The sequence below is a fragment of the Pinus tabuliformis genome, chromosome 9 (assembly GCF_031772625.1).
Source record: "Pinus tabuliformis cultivar Carrire ecotype Pingquan chromosome 9, CPIR1, whole genome shotgun sequence".
In the NCBI taxonomy this organism is placed as follows: Eukaryota; Viridiplantae; Streptophyta; class Pinopsida; order Pinales; family Pinaceae; genus Pinus; species Pinus tabuliformis.
Genome location: NC_142307.1, coordinates 1,966,975,254 through 1,966,996,719, shown reverse-complemented (window position 1 = coordinate 1,966,996,719; position 21,466 = coordinate 1,966,975,254). Strand labels below are relative to the sequence as shown.

General features: G+C 41.8%; 1 protein-coding gene across 2 annotated transcripts in view; it reads right to left on the bottom strand.

Moving 5' to 3' along the window:
- LOC149156867 (putative pre-mRNA-splicing factor ATP-dependent RNA helicase DEAH4) overlaps window positions 1-21,466 on the bottom strand; it is a 418,919-nt gene that overhangs the window by 145,493 nt on the left and 251,960 nt on the right. For both annotated transcript variants that reach the window (XM_089438720.1, XM_089438721.1), the window contains exon 12: window positions 3,282-3,429. In XM_089438720.1, coding sequence (XP_089294846.1) covers window positions 3,282-3,429 — 148 coding nt within the window. The remainder of the gene's footprint in view (window positions 1-3,281; window positions 3,430-21,466) is intronic.

The following is a 21,466-nucleotide window of genomic DNA, read 5'->3' as shown; positions in this document are numbered from 1 at the left end:
GTTTTAGGTTGTTACTTTTTCTCCATCCTTTACGTGGAAGAAAATTGCAGCGCAATAATTTTTGTAGGGGCATATGCAAGACAAAGGAAGCGCGATATTGGCACTCATCAGGAGGACTTTTTCATTTAAATCTTAAACATCTTCAAATCTGGGATGCAAACATTTTCCCCAATACTTATTTCTTTTATTTTATTTTTTCACTTCAAGATCTTCATACTTTTTTCTCAGATTTAAATAAATTCTCTTTTTCTGTGTTTAAGGTAGATTTTATTTTCTTTATCTAGGTTTGGCTATTTAAATTTTTTATTTTAGGTTTGATATTTTTTAACGTAGTTAAAACAGGATTTGGAGCTTTTATTTTATTTTTTCCTTAGGATTAAATTTTAATAATTTTGTAGGTTTCATATTTTTTTAAATTAGCATTTAAAATAGATAGCATTTATTTTGTAATTTAATTTAGGGTAGATTTTACAAATAACAAAAAAAAATTAAGCTTTCCTCTGTAATTGTTTTATTCTTTTTTCAAATCTGACCTAGGATTATTTCATTTTTTAAGATTAATTTAAAAAGAGCTTTTTAATTTTTTATTTTAGACATAGGTAGAATTTAAAATTAGTTAAATTTTGTATCTTTTATTTTTAGCAATTAACAATTTTTTTTAAATGTTTCCTCTAGTTAAACGTTTAATCATTTTTTCTAGTTAATATTTAATTTAGATTACCTTTATTTTAGAGTTAAATTTTATATTAGATTAAACCAAAAAGGAAAAAATCAAACAAAAAAATGGCATATATATATATATGGTTGAACCCCCTCCGCCCCCCACCCCTCCCCCCAAAAAAAAACAAAGGAAAAGTCGGGTCTTTGTCAATTTGTTTTTTCAGTGCATAAAAGTTTAATTCAAGTCATACCATTTAAATCAGTGTAAGTTCAGCTAATATTGGGAACATAATAAAGTTTGGGCATGGAAATACAAATTGCACAGTTCTATTTAAATAACTCTTCAAATCTACATTTGAATACCAGTTTTGTAGCATCAGCCATTTGCAAACACCTTTTTTTTGGAACAAAATTTATGATTGTGTTCGATTTTCTTCTAATAATTGGTGCAATGGATTGTTAAGTAGTTGGTCTAATTGTCACTTCAATTCATCTTCAAAAGGGACAGAAAACCAATTGTTTAACTTTTCTTGCAATTTGGGCACATTAATATGGCATTGCATTGGTGAAATTACTAGTTTAAATGTGCATTTAACTCCATGCTAGTGTTCTACTATTCATATATATGGTTCTGAAGCATAAAATGTATACCATAGTAATATTGATTTTCATTTGAAAGATTCTAAGACATTTGGCATATGATTGGAATAATCACAGAATTACTATTAACAATTGATTTAGCCTTGAGAACAATAGCAAATTTCATTAAATGGTTGATTTAACCTTGAGCACAGTAGCAAATTTCATTAAATGGTCTAAATCTTTGGGATTTCACTGTTGGATATGTATTGTTGTTTATTTTTCCAAGCAACAAACTCTTTAACTTACTTTGGATACTCATGGTGATGGTATTGTTATGAAAGTTGACTGGTAATGATTTGAGCATTCACTAATAGAATATTCTCTTTAACTCATGATTTTTTGTCAACAACATTATGATGCAAATGATACAATACTCTCTTAATGGAACTGATGCATAAGTTAATGTGAATTTTCCTAAATTGGCATAATTGATTTGTGGTGATATGTTTATGGATCTTTATGAAATGTCTCAATTGCATTAAATTTACATATCTCTAAATGATCGGACCTATTTCTTAATAAAAGGTCCAGTTTACCCCTGTTGGCACCGATTCAAGTAGTATTGCATTAGACAGCACTGAACACAGACATTAGTTCCACGTATCTTGAGTATATTGGAAGTCCCTATAGGTCATTCCTAAACCAGCCATTCGCCCACCTGGCATTTATAGTGCACCAAAAACAACATTCAGGAAGATTACTCTCTCGTACTGGCCTTGTGTTGGTATATCTGAGGGCTAGAGCTCTAGGCACACCCATTTTACAAGCCATTTCTTGCTTAGAAAATCCTTAATGTTAACTCGTGTTATTAGATGAATAAATCTACTCTGATATTTGTGGAATTGAATCGAGGGTTCATGAATACATCTTTATTTTGATGTATGTGCATTTAATTAAGTATATGGTTTATATGCTCTTGACACTTCACATTGCACCAAATACTTTCAAATAAGTTAGCATCATACCATAATCCAAAGAAGAAGTCAACATCTAAGCTAAGCAATACTTCCAATGATACTACACAATAAGCTAAGAATCAAGCATAGCAAATCCCCCCTTAGGCTAGGAAATTACACACCTAAACCTGGAAGTGAGGAGCAAGGCTGCCGAATTGACAGTGAGTGGCTTACCTGTGAGTTTCCTTAGGTTCTCCCTTTTGTCAACTTGCGACATTTTCTCTACAGAGAATCCGAGTGGTAACATACACCATAACTATATCATCATGGTGCGATAGTGTTGAATATGAGTGTATTATTCAAGGACTTAAGGATAAGGCATTCCTACTACTTGTCTTAAGTTTATATATTCTGACCACATTTCAGCATGTTGGGAAGCAGAAATATTTGCATTTAGTTCATCAGATGAACCAGGGTGCTACATGGAACATCTCATACAATATTTTCTTTTTATAGCCTCTATCTGGTTGCTGACTGAGGTGTTGTGTTCCCCACATTCTCCCTTGCTATTTAGTCAGGTTTGCACCGGTTTTTCCACCTTTTCCACTGGTAGTTGTAAACATTAAAAGGTTCTCTCTGATGACTGGGGCATTGAATTCCACTAATGCACCTTTCTGAGTCAACTCCCCATCTCCTTAGAAATAGCTGACAAAGAGGAGGAAGGGTAATAACCCTTACGTATCTTCCTAGGCCAAGAATCCTTGAAAAATTTAATCCTAGAAGTAGAAAACTGAAAAGAAACCTTGCCTGAAACTCCATTGTTAATGGAATGAATTAATTCTGTTAAAGAGGAGTTCACTTTGTTATTCTATTACATCAAATCTTATGTTCTTAAGAACTCTGGTATTGTCACGCAAGGGAATATCATTGAAGACCCTCACCAATGTTTGTAATCATGATGTTGCTTATCAACAATTTTAAAACCTAGTACTTTGTATGTAAATCCAAGTAACTGATAAAAAGGGGAAAAAGAAAAACAAAAGTGGCAGTAGGGGGCGTGAGAGATTATTTCTAGTTTCTAACCTGCAGGCCATGTTCCTTGCACCATTCAGGATCATAACCTGTACGATGCCATCGTTCATATATTTGAAGCAACTGGACGTGATCACCCATGCCATTACCATCGGGTAGATTTGAGTCCATTCTCTCTCTTTTTTTGGAGGCACCCTTCCTACAAAGAGAAATACATTTAACCACAAAATGTTAATACCAGCTATTTTACTAAACAAGATGTGAATGTTATTTTAAGACACAGGATAGACAAACTTCTCTCACCTGTTGACATTTCTTTTGATCATTTATTGGGCACTAATACAATTATCTTATCTGTCCAACAGAACAAAATCTTCCCAGCAATACGTGAATGGCATTCAAAATAGAGAATGCAGAAGAAAGTTGTGGGTAAATAATAATAATAGTTTTGGTTATTCACAGGGAGATATGACAATTTGGTGGAGATATGATCATGATATAAATACAGCTAGTCTGCCAAGCTGTCATTCAGATGCGAAGTCCACAGAAAAGAGATCCAGGTTCAAACCTCACGAGTTTAGAGCCCCTTACAGTGCCTAGGTTTAACAGGCTTACTGCGTTGGTGTGGCCTCTGTGTTAATGCACACAAGGTTCATGGCTCCTCATGAACAAAAAAGCATTTCTCCTCACCAAAAATAATAAATACACCTCAAACTATTGCAACAAATAGCATGTATATATCAGTGAAATTATAATTCAGTCTTCGGACTTAGACATGTGTGGCATATAAACATCATCCTTTCTAACGAGGGAGACTCAGCATTGCTGATTGGTCATGTACATTTCATAAAAAAACTAGTTGGATGTTTAGATGCCACGCTAAGCTCTGCATGTGTTTATGAACCTTATTCTTCATCAATTCTATCAAATATTCCACATTTTTTCACTCCTCAACATTTGTTTTTCCATTATATAGTCATTTCCACTCACTCTTCATCTAAATCAGAAGGAAAGCCCAATGCACGTGTTAATATAGTTCTTTGTCCATTAAACTCAAGCGTGTTTGAGCATTTATTTTCTGATCAATTTTCAGGCAACCTCTATTAGGCCTGAAATTTGACACAACTATATTTTCACATACCTATCAGTTATTCTTTTTGCACCAATGTATAAGTTCTATTAAAAAGGTGACCTTGGGAGCAGGTTTTTAATAAAATTTCACAGTAGTAAATGGAAATATAAAAAGGATAATAAGGGGTATACTAAGAAACTGGGCACATTGATGTTAGGGTTTGTGTCTCATGTTCTAGTGTCCTAATACCGTCTGAATTAGCATGTTGATTTGGGGTAGCATCGATGTGATCTAACCATGAAAATTGGTGGAGAGGCTAAAGCACATGGGATCTCCAAGACCCATAAATGGTTTGGACAGATTCTAACCGTTTGGGAGATATTAAAATAATTAATATTTTTATTGGAGTTCTTAAATCTAAACTTAGGAAAAATAAAATATTAATGGGTATTAATATAAAACTGGGTCAGAATGTTCCAAAAGTCATGGATCAAGCCAAATCTAATCTTAGCCGTGATTAGAGATTTAATCTCGGCCGTTGATGGACCAATGAAAAAAGTATAAGAAAAGGCATGAGGGTCAGTTGGAGGACACAGCAGAGTGATCAGTCATTCTATTCTCTAGAGCGAGGTTCGCTAAGAGAGATAGAATCAGTGATCAACAGCGAGAGGCAATGAATACATAGCAGAGAGGCAGAGTTGGTACCAGAGAGACAGCGCATAGCCTGGAGAGGTTGACGTACAGGCAGCTGGATGCTATGCAGAGGCAGTTGGGAGCTGCGCAAAGCGAGGAGAGGCCAGCGTGGGTGACGTAAAGGGTTTAAGGGCTGACGCAGAGGCTTGAGTAGCTCTGCAAAGGATGGCAAAGCTGACGCAGGGCCAAGAGGTAGCGCTGGGAGGATCTTCATGGGACAAACTGGGTACTAGTGAGTCGGGAAGGTTGATGCAGTCCCTATCAAAGTGACGCAGAGTAGTGGAAGCTGCAATTGTTGCTGTGGGATTGTTCATCTGGTGATTAATTAGCCGGAATATCTGTCTCCAAGGACAAGTACTACTGCTGAGGGCATTCTCTATTGGGTGAGCCATTTCTCACACCCTAGCTATATTCTAAAAACTACATAATAATAAAACCCTCTGAATAGCAGCACCGATTTTCCCGCATTGGGTGTTTCTAGGGACATTGGTCCAAAAATAACGGTGTCACTTGTGTGCTTGTTTTCTTTCAGTTGATGATCTGTAGATGTTGATACTATACTTCTGTTTATTTTCAGTATTTACACGGTAAATAACTTGTTAAGTAATTAAACAAGTAGGAAGAAACAAACTAGTTAGTATAGGAAGAATTTCTAACGGGTTAAGAAATTCCAACATGGTTGCAGATCACAGGATAACTGAAGGCATCAGCTAGCAGAGCAATAGCAGCAGATTCAGTTGTCCCGAGTGACAAAGTTGATCCGTGCAGAAGGTGACAGAGGAAGGAGTGATGCAGAGAGACTGCGTCATCATTCTGGGCCATAGAAAGGGAGCGCAGAGGCTAAGGAGGCAGAATCAGGCTCACGCAGAGGCCAGGAGGGCTGACACAGTTGGCTAGGGGAGTCGATTTGCCAGTGCCGGGATTGCGCAGAGCCAAGTGGCTCAATCCTTCAGTTGCTGGGGTATAGGAGGTTGCGGGTAATTTGCGAAGAAAAGCTGGTGGGGTACTGTGGTCAGAACAGTACCTAACAGGGAAAGACCAAGGAGGAGGGATTTCTAAAAGGGAAATCAAGACTCAGAGGGAGTAAAACCGAGAACTTCCAGACAGGAAGTTGAGAGACTCATCAAGAGTTGAACAGAGGACTTCCAGGAGGGAAGTTAAGAGACTCGAAGGAGTCAACAAAAGAGCAGCATAATGGCCGTGAATGGACTAAGAGATCAGGATAGGTTGGACGGAGCATCCAACTTCGTGGTCTGGAAGGCCAGGATCTTGTCCATTCTAGACAGATATCGCATCAAGGACTTCGCCTTGAAAACAATAGTGATCCCAGTTGACCCAACTGAAAATGAGAAGTACGAGGAGGCAATGGCCAGGGCGAAGTGCATCATCCTTGATGGGGTCAAGGATCATGTGGTGCTGCATATTGCCGAGAAGGACACGGCAAATGAGATGTGGGATGCCCTGAAGAAATTGTACTAGCATACTTCCGTGCAGAGGAAGATGTTACTTGAAAATCAGTTGCAGTCATAGCAGATGCAGAAGGAAGAGCAGTCAGATGTCTTCCTCGGTCGACTGAAGGAGATCTGTGACCAGCTAAATTCCATAGGGACCACGCGAGATCAGGAATTGGTGGTGAGGACCGTATTGAATGCAGTGTCAGAGGATTGGGAGGTATTTGTCCAGAGCATATTGGGCAGGACGAGCCTTTTGGATTGGGAGGAACTATGGGCGGCTCTTCGTCAAGAAGAGATCAGATGGGTGACCAAGGCGGGCAATAGCGATAAAGGGGTCAGAATCAAGAAGGAGGAAGAAGAGGATGTGGCTCTAGCATCTACAGGAAAGCAGGACAAGAGAAAGAAGAAGGACCTCTACAAGGTCAAGTGCTTCCATTGTGGGGAACTAGGTCATTTTGGTGAACCAGTGTCCTAGGAAAAAGAGTAAGGGAGAGGCTTCTGAGACCAAGGCAGCACCAGCAAGGGCAGAGAAAGGAGTCAAGGAGGATGATGATTATGCCATGAGTGCTCATGTACCACTTGATAAAAAGTGGGGAGACATCGAGTTGTAGTCAGACGGACTACAAGCGATGAGGGGCAAGATCCTTGAGATACCCAACGTCTAGGATTATACCTTACTATGCGAGCCCCGAAGAGGAGTAGCAAGACTGGCAGATGTCAGTAGAGACGGATGCAGATGGAGTAGCAAAGAATGCTACAGTGCAGGAGTCCTAGAACAATGCGAGGCTAGCAGGTTGCAACAGTGCGAGAGGCACGGGAATGTTGCACCAGTGCAGGATGGCACAGAGAGGTGTGCAACATTGCGAGATGTATGGACTTATTGCAGCAGCGCAGAGGTCAGTAGAGGGAGCACTTGTTAGCGGCAAAGTGAGCTTTAGCATCGAGGGTGTCTCTAGCCTAACAGGGATGTCAGAGTTGGGTGGATCAGTTACTTACTTCTTGGTAACTGAGTTACAGTGCAGCAGCTAGCAATGGCAGTGCTATGGCAGCACGATTCACCATGATGAGAGGGGGATGCAATGCAGATGCAATGCTGGGAGTATGGACTAGCAGCAGCACGAATGTAGAGGGAGCTACCGTACGGATGCAGCAATGGCAGTGGCAGGGCCATGGGCAACAGTACAAGATGCAGCAGTGCAGAGGATGTTTGGCAAGGAGGCCTAGCATCAGCACAGAGACCGGTGTTGGATAATTAGGGTGATACTCAGTGGGAGTATTACTAGAGCACAATCCTTGCTAAGAGGGAGTGTTGATTCGGGGTAGCATCGAATGTCCTCTAGCCATGAAAATTGGTGGAGGCTAAAGCACATGAGATCTCCAAGACCCAAAAATGGTTTGGGCAGATTCTAACCGGTTTGGGAGATATTAAAATAATTAATATTTTTAATGGAGTTCCTAAGACTAAACCTAAGAAAAATAAAATATTAATGGGTATTAATATAAAATTGGGTTAGAATGTTCCAAAAGTCATGGATCAAGCCAAATCTAATCTTAGCCATTGATTAGAGATTTAATCTCGGTCGTTGATGGACCAACAAGAGCATAAGAAGAGGCTTGAGGATCAGTTGGAGGACACACTAGAGTGATCAGTCATTCTATTCGCTAGAGTGGGGTTTGCTAAGAGAGATAGAATCAGTGATCAATAGCGAGGGGCAGTGAATACATAGCAGAGAGGCAGAGTTAGTACCTGAGAGACAACACAGAGGCAGTTGGGTTCTATGCAAAGGCAATTGGGAGTTGCACAAAGCCAGGACAGGCCAGCGTGGGTGACGCAAAGGGTCTAAGGGTTGACGTAGAGGCTTCAGTAGCTGCAAAGAGGCTAGCAAAGCTGACGCAGGGCCAAGAGGCAGTGCTAGAAGGATCTTCGTGGGACAAAATGGGTGTTGGTGAGCCGAGAAGGGTGACGCAGTCCCTATCAGAGTGACGCAGAGCAGTGGAAGCTGCAATTGTTGCTGTGGGATCATTCATCCGATTATTAATCAGCCGGAATATCTGTCTCCGAGGAGAGGTACTACTGTCGAGGGCATTCTTTGTTGTGTGAGCCATTTCTGGCACCCTGGTTGTATTCTGAAAACCGCATACTAATAAAACCCTCTGAATAGCTGCATCGTTTTCCCGCATTGGGTTTTTCCAAAGACATTGGTCCAAAAAAAACGATGTCACTTGTGTGCTTGTTTTCTTTCAGTTGATGATCTGTAGATGTTGATACTATAATTGTGTTTATTTTCAGTATTTACAAGGTAAATAACTTGTTAAGTAATTTAACAAGTAGGAAGAAACAAACCAGTTAGTATAGGAAGAATTTCTAATAGGTTAAACTTAGAAATTCCAACATAGCAGCCTCAGAAAATTCCAATCAAGGTGCTAAGCGATAAGCAAACAGGAGATGTACCCATTGTCACCTCAACACAATCTCCTCACACTTTAGACCTATTGCCACAAAATCTAGCAAGACCCTGTGAGGGGGTACCCTACAAGGCAAGAACTAGACCAAGTGACAATAATAAGGTAGTAGCTCGTTGTCACCACAGCGACTTCTCCTAGCTCTTTATGGATTTTCACCTACAGGAGGAGTCCCGATATATAGGCCACCTAAGAGATGTTCTATACTTAAAGGTAGAAGGTGACTATAAGGATTCTAAGGGAGGACTCAACTTGACGACAAGGCTCAAGTGATGAAGTAGAGCCAATGTGCTTCCCTTACACAAGCCAAAATAGGGCACGCTAGACCTATGGTTTGAGTAATAGCATGGAAAAGGGAATGTCCCAAGGTCAAGGTGTAAAGAAAGAGTTTTCAATAATGAGTATTAGCCAGACAAAGACACATCACATTGATTTGTGTAGCTTGGGAGGTACTCTAAGTCCTAGGGTTCAGGGTTTAGAGTGCAAAGCGCCACAAGGATAACTTGTGGACTTGACCCAAGGATGGGGTTTTGCACCCAATCATGTCTGGGGCAATTCCGGAAGCACATTTTTACATGTGATGGCATGAGAAGATAGAGGGCGGAAAGGAGAATCCAACTCTTCGAGAATCGTCGAATTCCGAGTTGTAGCATTGGAGAAATGAATTTTTGAAGTTGACAATTAATTATTGATTTTCAAGTCATGTAGGCTTGATGTAAAAATTAGCCAATAAATGTATCTCTTCATTTATTCGTTAGAGCCCCTCTTTAGGCTATAAAACGAGTGTGATGGTATGTTGTTTGAGGCATTCATTTGTGCAACATCTCTTCTAGAGAAAGGAGCTCTAAAATTACCCTAACCATAGCAAAGGATAGGCCAAGACAGTGTGAAACAGACCGGTCTGAATTCTGTGATGAAGGCCGTGTAGCTGAGGTACCAGCGGATTGTCTTTGGGCTAGAACAGTGTTGAAAACAGGGGTGCGAGTTTGTTGTGAAGAGGGTTGAGAAGGTTGACTGTTAGGCCAAGTTCCTAAGGGTCAAATACGCTGATGTTGGAGGATTGTTTGGGCACATTTTCGAAGGTCTGTGGCTACAGTAAGTTGTTGTGCTAGGCCGCAGGCCATAGCACACAGCTAGAGGTTGCATGAGGGTGGTCAAGGGTGGACAGTACCCTAAGCAAGCAGCATGGGTGAGGAGGAGACCTTTGAGGGTATGTCGCAGCCCTTATAGGCCTAGTTTGTTGACTATGGGGTGAAACTAGGGCTGAAGTAAGTTCCCTAACCAGGAGTGCAGCAAACAGCAGTGCAAACAAATGACAACAATATTTTGTGGAGGGATGTTGTGTCAAAGGTGTTGACCAATTTAGATCGTGATCGTAGCAGTCTGTTGGTGCCATGTGGATGATCTTCTGAGGAAGTGAAGAGTCTTCTTAGGAGCAGAATCGACAGTGATTGGATTGGGTGCCATTGATCTTATTGGAGGGTAGTGTGTTGGCTACCAAAAGTAGCCCTAGAGCAGCAGACAAGAAGGACGTTTTTGGTGCGTGATTGGGTGAAGTTTGCAGCCTAAAGAGTAACTCTTTGATGGACGAAAGAGGATACTAGAAGGCAGATTGGAGCTCCAGAATTAGGCCTACCCAGAGAGCAGATTTATGAGCCCGTGTACTTCTAGCAGAAGTGACATGCAATATTGTTAGGTGGTAGCCCTCTTGGAGTCTCAATGTGTAGTGGCCTTGATGGGCTAAGGCACTACTAGTGAGTAGTATGGAACTGAAAGACTAGCAGGACAAGGTATGGCATCGAAGCTGCAACGAAGTTTGTCATTGTATCTTGTATATCATAGACTGTTGTATTAGTCAGATTTGGTTTAATATAATTGATCTGAAAATGGGGTTCTTAGGCTTCTTGTCTAACTTACAAGAACCTCTCCCACTTCCAAAGCTTTAAATTTTCCCAAGTCTATTTGATCAACCAATGCGGAAATAAGAAATGCTTGAAAATATGGGTGTATGCTTGTATTTGTTTTCAGCTGATTATTTACTTTAAAATATGTTGTTTGTGTTGATATGGGAAGGTACTTAAACTGATATATAAATGCATATAACAGTAGTTAAAGCAGTAGTAAAAACAAACACATAAGACAACAATATAATATGGAGTTCACCCTGATATCTTGGGCTACGTCTCCTTGAGCTCTAATCAACTCGATTAGGCTCTCTGGGATTATGGCTTCAATTCTTTTACAAGTGCTACACTTAACTCCATTGGTTTACAGCTGAACCAATGGGCTTAGAATGCCATCTTACCCCTGGCTGTCCTTGTTCTACAGACAAGTCTAGGCTTCTCTGGACTGGACTCCTTCTGTCAGTGCTTTGAGCTTCTCGAGCTTCTAGCTTCTCCGACTCCCTCAGAATTCTGCCTTTGTCTCTAGAACTCCTTCTCCTGTCTTTGACACACCTCAGACAACCAGCCACAGCTCGATCATTCGATCTCCTGCTGTGTTGTAACTTCACTGCAGCCTCATGGCTCTTAGAAGTCTATTAGAGCTCTCTGGCTCTGCAGCTCTACCTCCAACCTCTGGTGGCTCTGCCTATTACAGTGAGCTCGACTCTGGTTTCTCTGCTTCCAGGTCTACTTACTGCTTCCTAGGCTGCTCTCTCTTTCTCCCCCTTTACTCTCTGTCTGTTCGTGGCTTAAAACCAATCCACTCCCCGACTATTCGTTTCCACTTCCCAGCTCCCTGGATCTCCTGCCTCTGTCCGTTGGAATCCCCTGCTCTGCATCATCATCACTGTAACGCTTCACAGAGAGGTGGCCACCTGTTTCCTCACGAACTGAGTGTCAGTTCTCTTTGAACGGTCGTTATTTCCGTTATTTCCCAGATGCCTACAAAATGGATCCTTCTGTCGACTCATCGGTCAAATCGGACTTCAAATCTTATGCGCCACAGTTTATTTCTCCCTCGGGTCCGGTCATCCATCGGGTTAAACCTCCATCGTTGATCTGGAGCCCCCAGATCCTACGGTCTTTGCTCATATCGCACAGTTGAGTTGCTCAACCGTTACTCCGCGATGTAAGCGGTTTTTCTCTCTCATCCGTCGGACACGCGTCACTCGGTGTATGGAATCACTTGGTCCTCGGCCAAACCCACTTACCGCTCGAAATGCCCCTGATATTCTGTCGGTTTTGAGCGTGGGACCCGCCTTGTCGGTTGTAGCGCTTTCCCACGGTTTTCCGGTTTCCCTTGTGACCGAGCGCTCGGGGCTTTTCCTCTTCGAGGGGTTTTGCTAATCGCGTATCAGAAACTACCTCTGTTTCGGGATTGGGCCTCCCATTTGCCAATTTTGCGCCAGCACGCGGTTACCATGGGCCAACGGTCTACGCGCTTTGACCGAGGGTCCTCGTTGCTCCATGCTAACCACAAATTGTCGTTGTTCAGAGGTTATTTCTGATAGGCTTCGACATCCACAAGACTTTAAACTTTGGTATGAGTTTTTACAGAGTTCGGGTAGCTTTAAGAGAGTTTAAGGATCCAATTCGGATCACGCCTTCCCACTAAAAGAACTTTTGGTCCACCAAAAGACTGATATACTGATCTGAGCAGTAAATGAGAGTAACAACACCCTCTTCTTTTAGCCTCCCTACACTTGCCTTTGCATAGTGCCTCTGAACCAAAATCTCTAACCACTTCCCTTCTTGGATGGGTTGGTCGTCTCAGGAAGAACTATTTTCCTCCTTGACTTCATGCAGAACTTCTGTTGTGAAGTTTAGAGAAGGTAGTTTGAACTTATTTTGCCTTGATCCTGGATCCAAGGTGGCTCAAACAAATGTGAAGTACATCTGCTCCACAAAACTTTCATTTGTACCTGTTTGAAAAGCTGCCAACAACAACTGTTAACAACAGCAGGCATACAAACAACAAATGCATGGGCTAACTCCTGCTTCAACAAAGAAACAGATTTCACATCTTGTGAACCCTTCCATGTCTTATATATGCATACAAATGATTAACTAGATAACAAGCCAATAAAACATGCCTTTACAACAAATGACCCTTCAAGTCAAGCATGTAGGAAAAAGACCTTTAGGACAGTTTTCCAAAAGATGAAACACTTCATCCTTATCTCCATTTTAGAAACCAGGTTAACTTCTCCCAAGCCAGCATCACATGCATCTCATCTTTCAACTTTCGCTTAAGTACACTGTACTTTCGAAGCTGAAATGAACATACTATTGCAGCAATAAAGTGAGTTTCCTACTCAACTTCTTTCTATTTACCATTTTGGTAAGATCCTGCAACTTGCATTTATTCCACAAAGAAATGCAAACAGATGCATCACTAGACATGCAGCCTTAATTGGATAAGAATTCTAACCATTTCTTACCAATCCATTTCAAAGGTCCCTCCTTTGTTTGCACATCAGCATCAATATGTGAATCATCCTGAACCACATCAATCATGGAATCTTTATTTCCATCCCTGCCATTTTCTTTTTCCACCTTCTCCTTTAGCTTTGGTGGAAGCAGTGTTGGATTCAAAGTCCAACACCTTTCAATAAGATGCCCTTGCTTATGGCAGTAAGTGCAACACATGTGCATCCTTTTGACAACATGATTTGCCTTGTCCTGTGGACCTTTGGCTGCTTGCTTCTTTTCCTTCAAAATTTTCCTGTATGTGGCCATCCTCTTCCAACATCTAGAAACATAATGGTTATCCAAACCACAAAAGGAACATGCAATTCTTTTTCCATGCTTTACAAAATCAAAAGGAATGTGTTTAGAACCAGATTTATACCTACCTCTTTCACCTTTATTTCCTTCATGAGGAGGTGAGACAAATGAAGAAGTAGCTCCCTTTGGAACACTATCACTTTCTTCAAGGCTGTCAGAGTTTCCACAACCCTCTGGTTCAAGTATGTGCTTCTGAACACCTGCATCATGCAAATGATGTTTCGAGCTATTGCATTCCTCCTTAATACAATCCTCACACTTCTGAGGTAGAGGACCTGCAATGAAACTCCTTTTGGGAACTGTTTCAATGGACTTCATGGCAGCTTTGGAACTCTCTCCATAAAATTGTCCATAGCCAAGACCCAAATACTTAGGCCTTTCCTCAACTATTATTGGTTCAACAATACCTTGTGCATGTTTGCCCAATCCTTTTCCTTCATAGCCCATCTTGGACATTAGCTTGGAACCTATGCCTCTAGTATGTTTTTTAAAAGAACCAATATAAGCATTCTTAGAAGAATTTGAAGATAAACAGGAATGGTTTACCTCTTCTTCAAGCTGATACTTGGCCAAGGCTTCTTTTGCAACAAAGAGTTGTGACTCCAACTCATGCATCCTTTTCAGGTTCATACTTGCAATATGAAGTTGCCTCTCCATTTCCTGCAATTTTCCAGAAAGCATCTGCTTCTCTTCCTCCACGGAATTCAACTGCTCTCTAAGTATGTTGCTCTTCCTTCCATCCTCATACATTTCTCTCACCATATCCATCATGGTGGACAAGTCTTGCTTCATGTCTCCATCAAAGGAACTTGGGGAGCAAGAAGAATTTGAGAACTCACTTGTAGAAGTTGTCATTTTCAAAATGCACAAAAGAACTTCAAACAAGATTATTAAAGAGCTTATCCAGTAACCTCTTGCAACAACCTTTTGTGCTTCAAGGATTGCCCTGAGGTCCTTTGGGATAGAAGAATGCCTTCAGCCCTTCTTCCTTCTTGTCCTTCCTGGACTGAGCTATCAATAGCTTTCCCTTCACCTCTGCAAACTCAAACAATAGTCAGTCTGCAACCAAGCATACAATCGATGAGGCAATCAATCCTTGACTGTCCAAACACCTTTCAGACAAGCAATCTTTGCCTTGTCAATCAAGCATTCTGATACAACCTTCTTTGAAGGTGGGGTTAATCAATTTTAAGCTCTGATACCACTTGATCTGAAAATGGGGCTCTTAGGCTTCTTGTCTAACTTACAAGAACCTCTCCCACTTCCAAAGCTTTAAATTTTCCCAAGTCTATTTGATCAACCAATGCGGAAATAAGAAATGCTTGAAAATATGGGTGTATGCTTGTATTTGTTTTCAGTTGATTATTTACTTTAAAATCTGTTGTTTGTGTTGAAATGGTAAGGTACTTAAACTAATATATAAACGCATATAACAGTAGTTAAAGCAGCATTAAAAACAAACACATAAGACAACAATATAATATGGAGTTCACCCTGATATCTTGGGCTATGTCTCCTTGAGCTCTAATCAACTCGATTAGGCTCTCTGGGATTATGGCTTCAATTCTTTTACAAGTTCTACACTTAACTCCATTGGTTTACAGTTGAACCAATGGGTTTAGAATGCCATCTTACCCCTGGTTGTCCTTGTTCTGCAGACAGGTCTAGGCTTCTCTGGACTGGACTCCTTCTGTCAGTGCTCTGAGCTTCTCGAGCTTCTGGCTTCTCTAACTCCCTCAAAATTCTGCCTTTGTCTCTGGAACTCCTTCTCCTGTCTTTGACACACCTCAAACAACCAGCCACAGCTCGATCATTCGATCTCCTGCTGTGCTGTAACTTCACTACAGCCTCGTGGCTCTTAGAAGTCTATTAGAGCTCTCTGGCTCTGCGGCTCTACCTCCAACCTCTGGTGGCTGCCTATTACAGTGAGCTTGGCTCTGGTTTCTCTGCTTCCAGGTCTACTTACTGCTTCCTAGGCTGCTCTCTCTTTCTCCCCCTTTACTCTTTGTCTGTTCATGGCTTAAAACCAATCCGCTCCCCGACTATTCGTTTCCACTTCCTAGCTCCCTGGATCTCCTGCCTCTGTCCGTTGGAATCCCCTGCTCTGCGTCATCATCACTGTAATGCTTCACAGAGAGGTGGCCACATGTTTCCTCATGAACTGAGTGTCAGTTCTCTTTGAACGGTCGTTATTTCCGTTATTTCCCAGATGCCTGCGAAATGGATCCTTCTGTCAACTCATCGATCAAATCGAATTTCAAATCTTATGCGCCGTAGTTTATTTCTCCCTCGAGTCCGGTCATCAATCGGGTTAAACCTCCGTCGTTGATCTGGAGCCCCCAGATCCTACGGTCTTCGCTCATATCGCATGGTTGAGTTGCTCGACCATTACTCCGCAATGTAAGTGATTTTTCTCTCTCATATGTCGGACACATGTCACTCGATGTATGGAATCGCTTGGTCCTCAGCCAAACCCGCTTACCGCTCGAAATGCCCCCGATATTCTGTCAGTTTTGAGCGCGGGACCCACCTTGTCGGTTGTAGCGCTTTCCCATGGTTTTCCGGTTTCCCTTGTGACCGAGCGCTCGGGGCTTTTCCTCTTCGAGGGGTTTTGCCCAGCGATACATTGGGCCTCCCATTTTCCAATTTTGCACCAGCGCGCAGTTACCATGGGCCAACGGTCTACGCGCTTTGACCGAGGGTCCTCGTTGCTCCGTGCTGACCACAAATTGTCGTTGTTCAGAGGTTATTTCTGATAGGCTTCGACATCCACAAGACTTTAAACTTCGGTATGAGTTTTTACAGAGTTCGGGTAGCTTTAAGAGAGTTTAAGGATCCAATTCGAATCAATAATGAAGATTGGGATTGTACAAATTTGTTAAAAAGTGTGTATATTTGTGCATATGTGATTTACTGCTTTATATTTCCACTATGCAAAGTAGTTTATGGTTGAGATTCTTGGTTTGGTAGCATCAGTGATTTTAAGACTCTAACTTAGACCCAAGTTCGTGGAAATTCAACATGGTATCAGAACATGTCTAAGCTACTTTGAAAGTAAGTAAATCAAAGTTGTGCACAGCGACATACAGCGTGAGAGGGAGTTGGTCACATTGTACGTGAATGGCTCACTACAATGTTGAAGAAGTTGCAGGCAAGTCTCTAGTATGAGGACAAGTTGGAGGGGTTATCCAACTATAGTCCTTGCAAGGAAAGGATCAAGTTGGTCTTGTAGGTCAACATGCTTTGGGATTTTGCCGAGAAAGAGGTCAAGAAGCCAACCGACCCTAAGGAGTTAGAAATATATGAAGATTTGGATGCAAGGGCGAGATTGATCATCCTAGATGGTGTGAAGGTTGCCCTAATACCTCATTTGTCTGAGAAGAACAATGCACATGAGATGTGGAAAGCTCTTCAGTATTTGTTCCAGAATAAGAACGAGAACCGGGTACTGGTATTGGAGGATAAGTTGAAGTCTACCAAGATAATAAAGGGTGAAAGCATGACCTTGTATTTGACAAGATTGTCTCAGGTCAAAGATGAGCTTGCTGCCATTCGTGTGTCTACCTCAGATGCAGAAATGGTAAGGATTGCCTTGAAAGGGTTCACCAAGGATTGCAAGCCCTTCATCAAAGGGATCGTTTCGAGGGAGAAGCTACCACATTAGGATAGGTTGTGGGATGACTTCATTCAGGAAGAGTTGCAAGATGAGGATCTTCATCCAAAGAACAGGGCTTCAGATGATGACATGGCACTTGCAGCACGAATGAAGGGTAAGCGAAAGAAGGACTTGAGTAAAATCAAGTGTTTCAACTGTGGCGAGATGGGTCATTATTCGTCGTGATGTCCGATGAAGAAGAAGGGAGATTACGAGAAGAGGAAAGGAAAGCAGTCCACCGGCGTTGCCACTTTAGCTGAGATAGATGATCTCACCAGGAGATTGGAAGAGGAGGACTTTGTTATGATTTCTCATTTCACGCAGGGTACTGTCATGCCACCGGTGTTGCCACTTCAGCTGAGATAGATGATCTCACCAGGAGATTGGAAGAGGAGGACTTTGTTATGATTTCTCATTTCTCGCAGGGTACTGTCAATAAGGATGGATGGTACGTGGAAAATGGTGCGACAAAGCATATGACAGGGTCAAAGGAAGTTTTTGAGACTCTAGCTGAATGGGACTCAAAGTTGCACATGGTGTTGGACGACAAGAGTCTGTTGGAGATCCGAGGACTGGGTGTTGTGCCATTCAGGATAGAGACAGGATGTGTGATGTCAGTCTAGGATGTATTGTTTGTACCAGAACTCAAATATAACGTGATTTCCATCTCGATGATCAAGGGGAATGGGTTTAAGGTCTTGTTCCAGGATGGGAAGCTAAGACTCAGGCCTAGAGGCTCTAAGTCCGACAGGATTATACTCGGAGTTAGAGAGCATGGTCTCTACAGTTTGACGGGCAAGCATGTGCATCATGGAGCGAAGCAGGTGGACAAGTGCAGGTTCCAGAGAAGCAAGAGCAGGTGTAGGTGCAGGTAAACGCTTCAGAGGAGCAGGTACACCTTCCTAAGAAGGCCCAGGTTCTAGAGACTCAGAGGGAGTCTAGTTCGAGAGGGAGCTTACAAATTCAGAGGGAGACTCTGCAGCCCAAGAAGAGCGTGTGGTCAATAGGAAGCAAGGGTGCTCCTACAACTACCAAGAAGGAATCATGGAAAGAGTCGAAGACGTTATAGGATAAGAAGAAGAAGCAGGGTGCTTCTAGCAGTGACAACGACACTTCCGAGGAGAGCATAGTTCACCGTAGAGGGATTGCTGCGATTGAGAGCGCCAGGAGTTCGACAAGTGTTGCGAGCAGCGATGACAATGACGAAGTACTTCCTAGTCTTGGAAGTACCTCCCTCACTAAGAGGGAGTGTTGATTTGTGTAGCTTGCGAGGTACTCCAAGCCCTAGGGTTCAAGGTTTGGAGGGAAAAGCGCCACAAGGGTCACTTGTGGTCTTGGAACCTAAGGATGGGGTTTTGCACCCAATCATGTCTGGGGCAATTCCGAAAGCACATTTCTACATGTGATGGCATGAGACAATAGACGGCAAGGGAGAATCCAACGCTTCGAGAATCGTTGAATTCCTCGTTGTAGAAGTGGAGAAATGAATTTTTGAAGTTGACAATTAATTATTGGTTTTCAAGTAATGTAGACTTAATGTAACAATTAGCCAATAGATGTGTCTCTTCATCTATTCGTTGGAGCCCCCCTTTAGGCTATGAAAGGAGCAAAGGAAACGCCAAGACAGCATGAAAGAGAGGGATCCGAATTCTATGATGAAGGCCGAGTAGCTGAGGTAACAATGGATTGTCTTTGGGCTAGAACAGTGGTGAAAACAGGGGTCCAAGTTTGCTGTGAAGAGGGCCGAGAAGGCTAACTATTAGGCCGAGTTCCAAAGGGTCAAATACATTGTTGTTGGAGGATTGTTTGGGTGCATTTTCAGAGGTATGTTGCTACAGCAAGTTGTTGTGCTAGGCCGCAAGCTATAGCACACAGCTAGACGCTGCATGAGGGCTTTCAAGTGTGAATAGTAACCTAAGCAAGAAACGTGGGTGAGGAGGAGACCTTTGAGGGTACGTCGCAACCCTTAAAGGGCTAGTTTGTTGATTGTGGGGTGAAACTAGGGCTGTAGTAAGTGCCCTAACCAGGAGTGTAGGAAACAGCAGTGCAAACAAATGACAACAGTGTTTTGTGGAGGGATGTTGGGTCAAAGGTGTTGACCAATTTGGATCGTGATCGTAGCAGCCTATTGGTGCCATGTGGATGATCTTCCAAAGAGGTGAAGAGTCTTCCTAGGAGAAGAATCGACAGTGATTGGATTGGGTGCCATTGATCTAATTGGAGGGCAGTGTGTTGGCTACTAAAATTAGCCCTAGAGCAGCAGACAAGAAGGACATTGTTGGTGCGTGATTGGGTGAAGTTTGCAACCTAAAGAGTAGATCTTTGACGGACGAAAGAGGCTACTAGAAGGCAGATTGGAGCTCGACAATTAGGCCTACCCAAAGAGCAGATTTATGAGCCCGTGTACTTGCAGCAGAAGTGACATGCAGCATTGTTAGGTGGCAACACTCCTGGAGTCTCGATGTGTAGTGGCCTTGATGGACTAAGGCACTACTAGTGAGCAGTACAGAAGCGAAAGACCAGCAGGACAATATATGACATCGAAGCTGCAGCAAATATTTCATTGTATCTTGTATACCATAGATAGTGGTCTATGTTGCCCGGAAACGTGGGTTCGGGGACGGGGACGGGTACGGGTGCGGGGATGGGTACATCATTTTTTGAAACAAGGTGCGTGGGTTCGTCAAGGGTATATTATAATTTATATATATATAATATATAGATATTATATTTTATAAATTATAATATATATGAATTTGTATATTTTTCAACTTTAAACAAGAAAACTAAAATATTTATGATTTAAACTTTAAATATTTAAATATGCACATCATTGAACATTCAACATTCACAATGAAATTTCAAAATTTCTAGTTTGATATCAAGTGCAAATTGAAGTTTACATATTAATAAGAATCATGATATATGTCCATTGTCATACTACATTCAAAATTTGTCTTAAGGCATCTCCAAACAAGAACGAGGAAATTTTAACATACTAAAACAAAAATAGCTAATAGTGAGCAATGGCTTCCTCAAGCCATGTCATCAGCATCACTCAGATCTTCAATTAGCATGCTCTCCAAGTAGGAACCACTCTCATCTTGAGGCTCTTGCTCATCCATAGCAACTAGAGGTAGCTCAATAAGGCCATCTGGTTGTATCTCCTCGTCCACACACATAGCATCTTTTGTGTATTGGTCCCTCCCTGTATCCAGTCTCTTTTCAAGATATGATACGAAGTGTGCTATGAACGTACACTAAGTTCTTTACCTTCTTTGAGCCCAACATACTTCTCTTTAATAAATGGATAAAGGCATAAGTACTCCAATTCCTCTCGCAAGATGAAGAACTAGCTACCTAGAATATTAGGGGAAGCCCATTAAATTAATTAAAAAATAAAAAATAAAAACTAAAATGAACCCCAAAGAACCCAAAAGAACCCGATTTTGGGGTTCCAAGTACCCATCATCAAGGTTCTCCGTACCCGTCAAGACAAAAGAACCCAATTTTTTGTAATGAAGAACCCGGTTCTTATGGGTTCTTCTCAGAAGCACCCGAACCGGAATCCGGTACTTGGGGACGAGAACCCGGGACGGGTTCGAGAACCCCAACCCCGGGTTCGGGAACCCGTGCAACATAGACAGTTGTATTGTTCAGATTTCGTTTAATATAACAAAGATTGGGATTGTACAATATGGTACAATTTTGTTAAAAAGTGTGTATATTTGTGCATATGTGATTTACTACTTTATATTTCCACTGTGCAAAGTAGTTTATGGTTGAGATTCTTGGTTTGGCAGCATCAGTGATTTTAAGACTCTAACCTAGACCCAAGGTCGTGGAAATTCAACACATGAAACCTTCCATAAGCCCTCATGTTGAGGTTTAACCAAACTAAGGTTTTATCCTAGGGCAAACAACTAGGGCAAGAAAAATTATGGATGAAAATGGAAAAAGTGGCCACCAAGAGGAAGGATTTTGAGGCAACCACTACAACCCTTGATGTTGAGACTTTCCAAGACCAAAAATTCTCCTTCCCAACTAATTCGCGCTAAGCTCTAACTGGGTCACTTGGTTGTAAGAGGGTCGAATTAAAAGAAAGAGAGAGATAATTGTGGATAAATGATGACTTAACCGCCAACATGACATGGCCAGTTCTTAGCCCT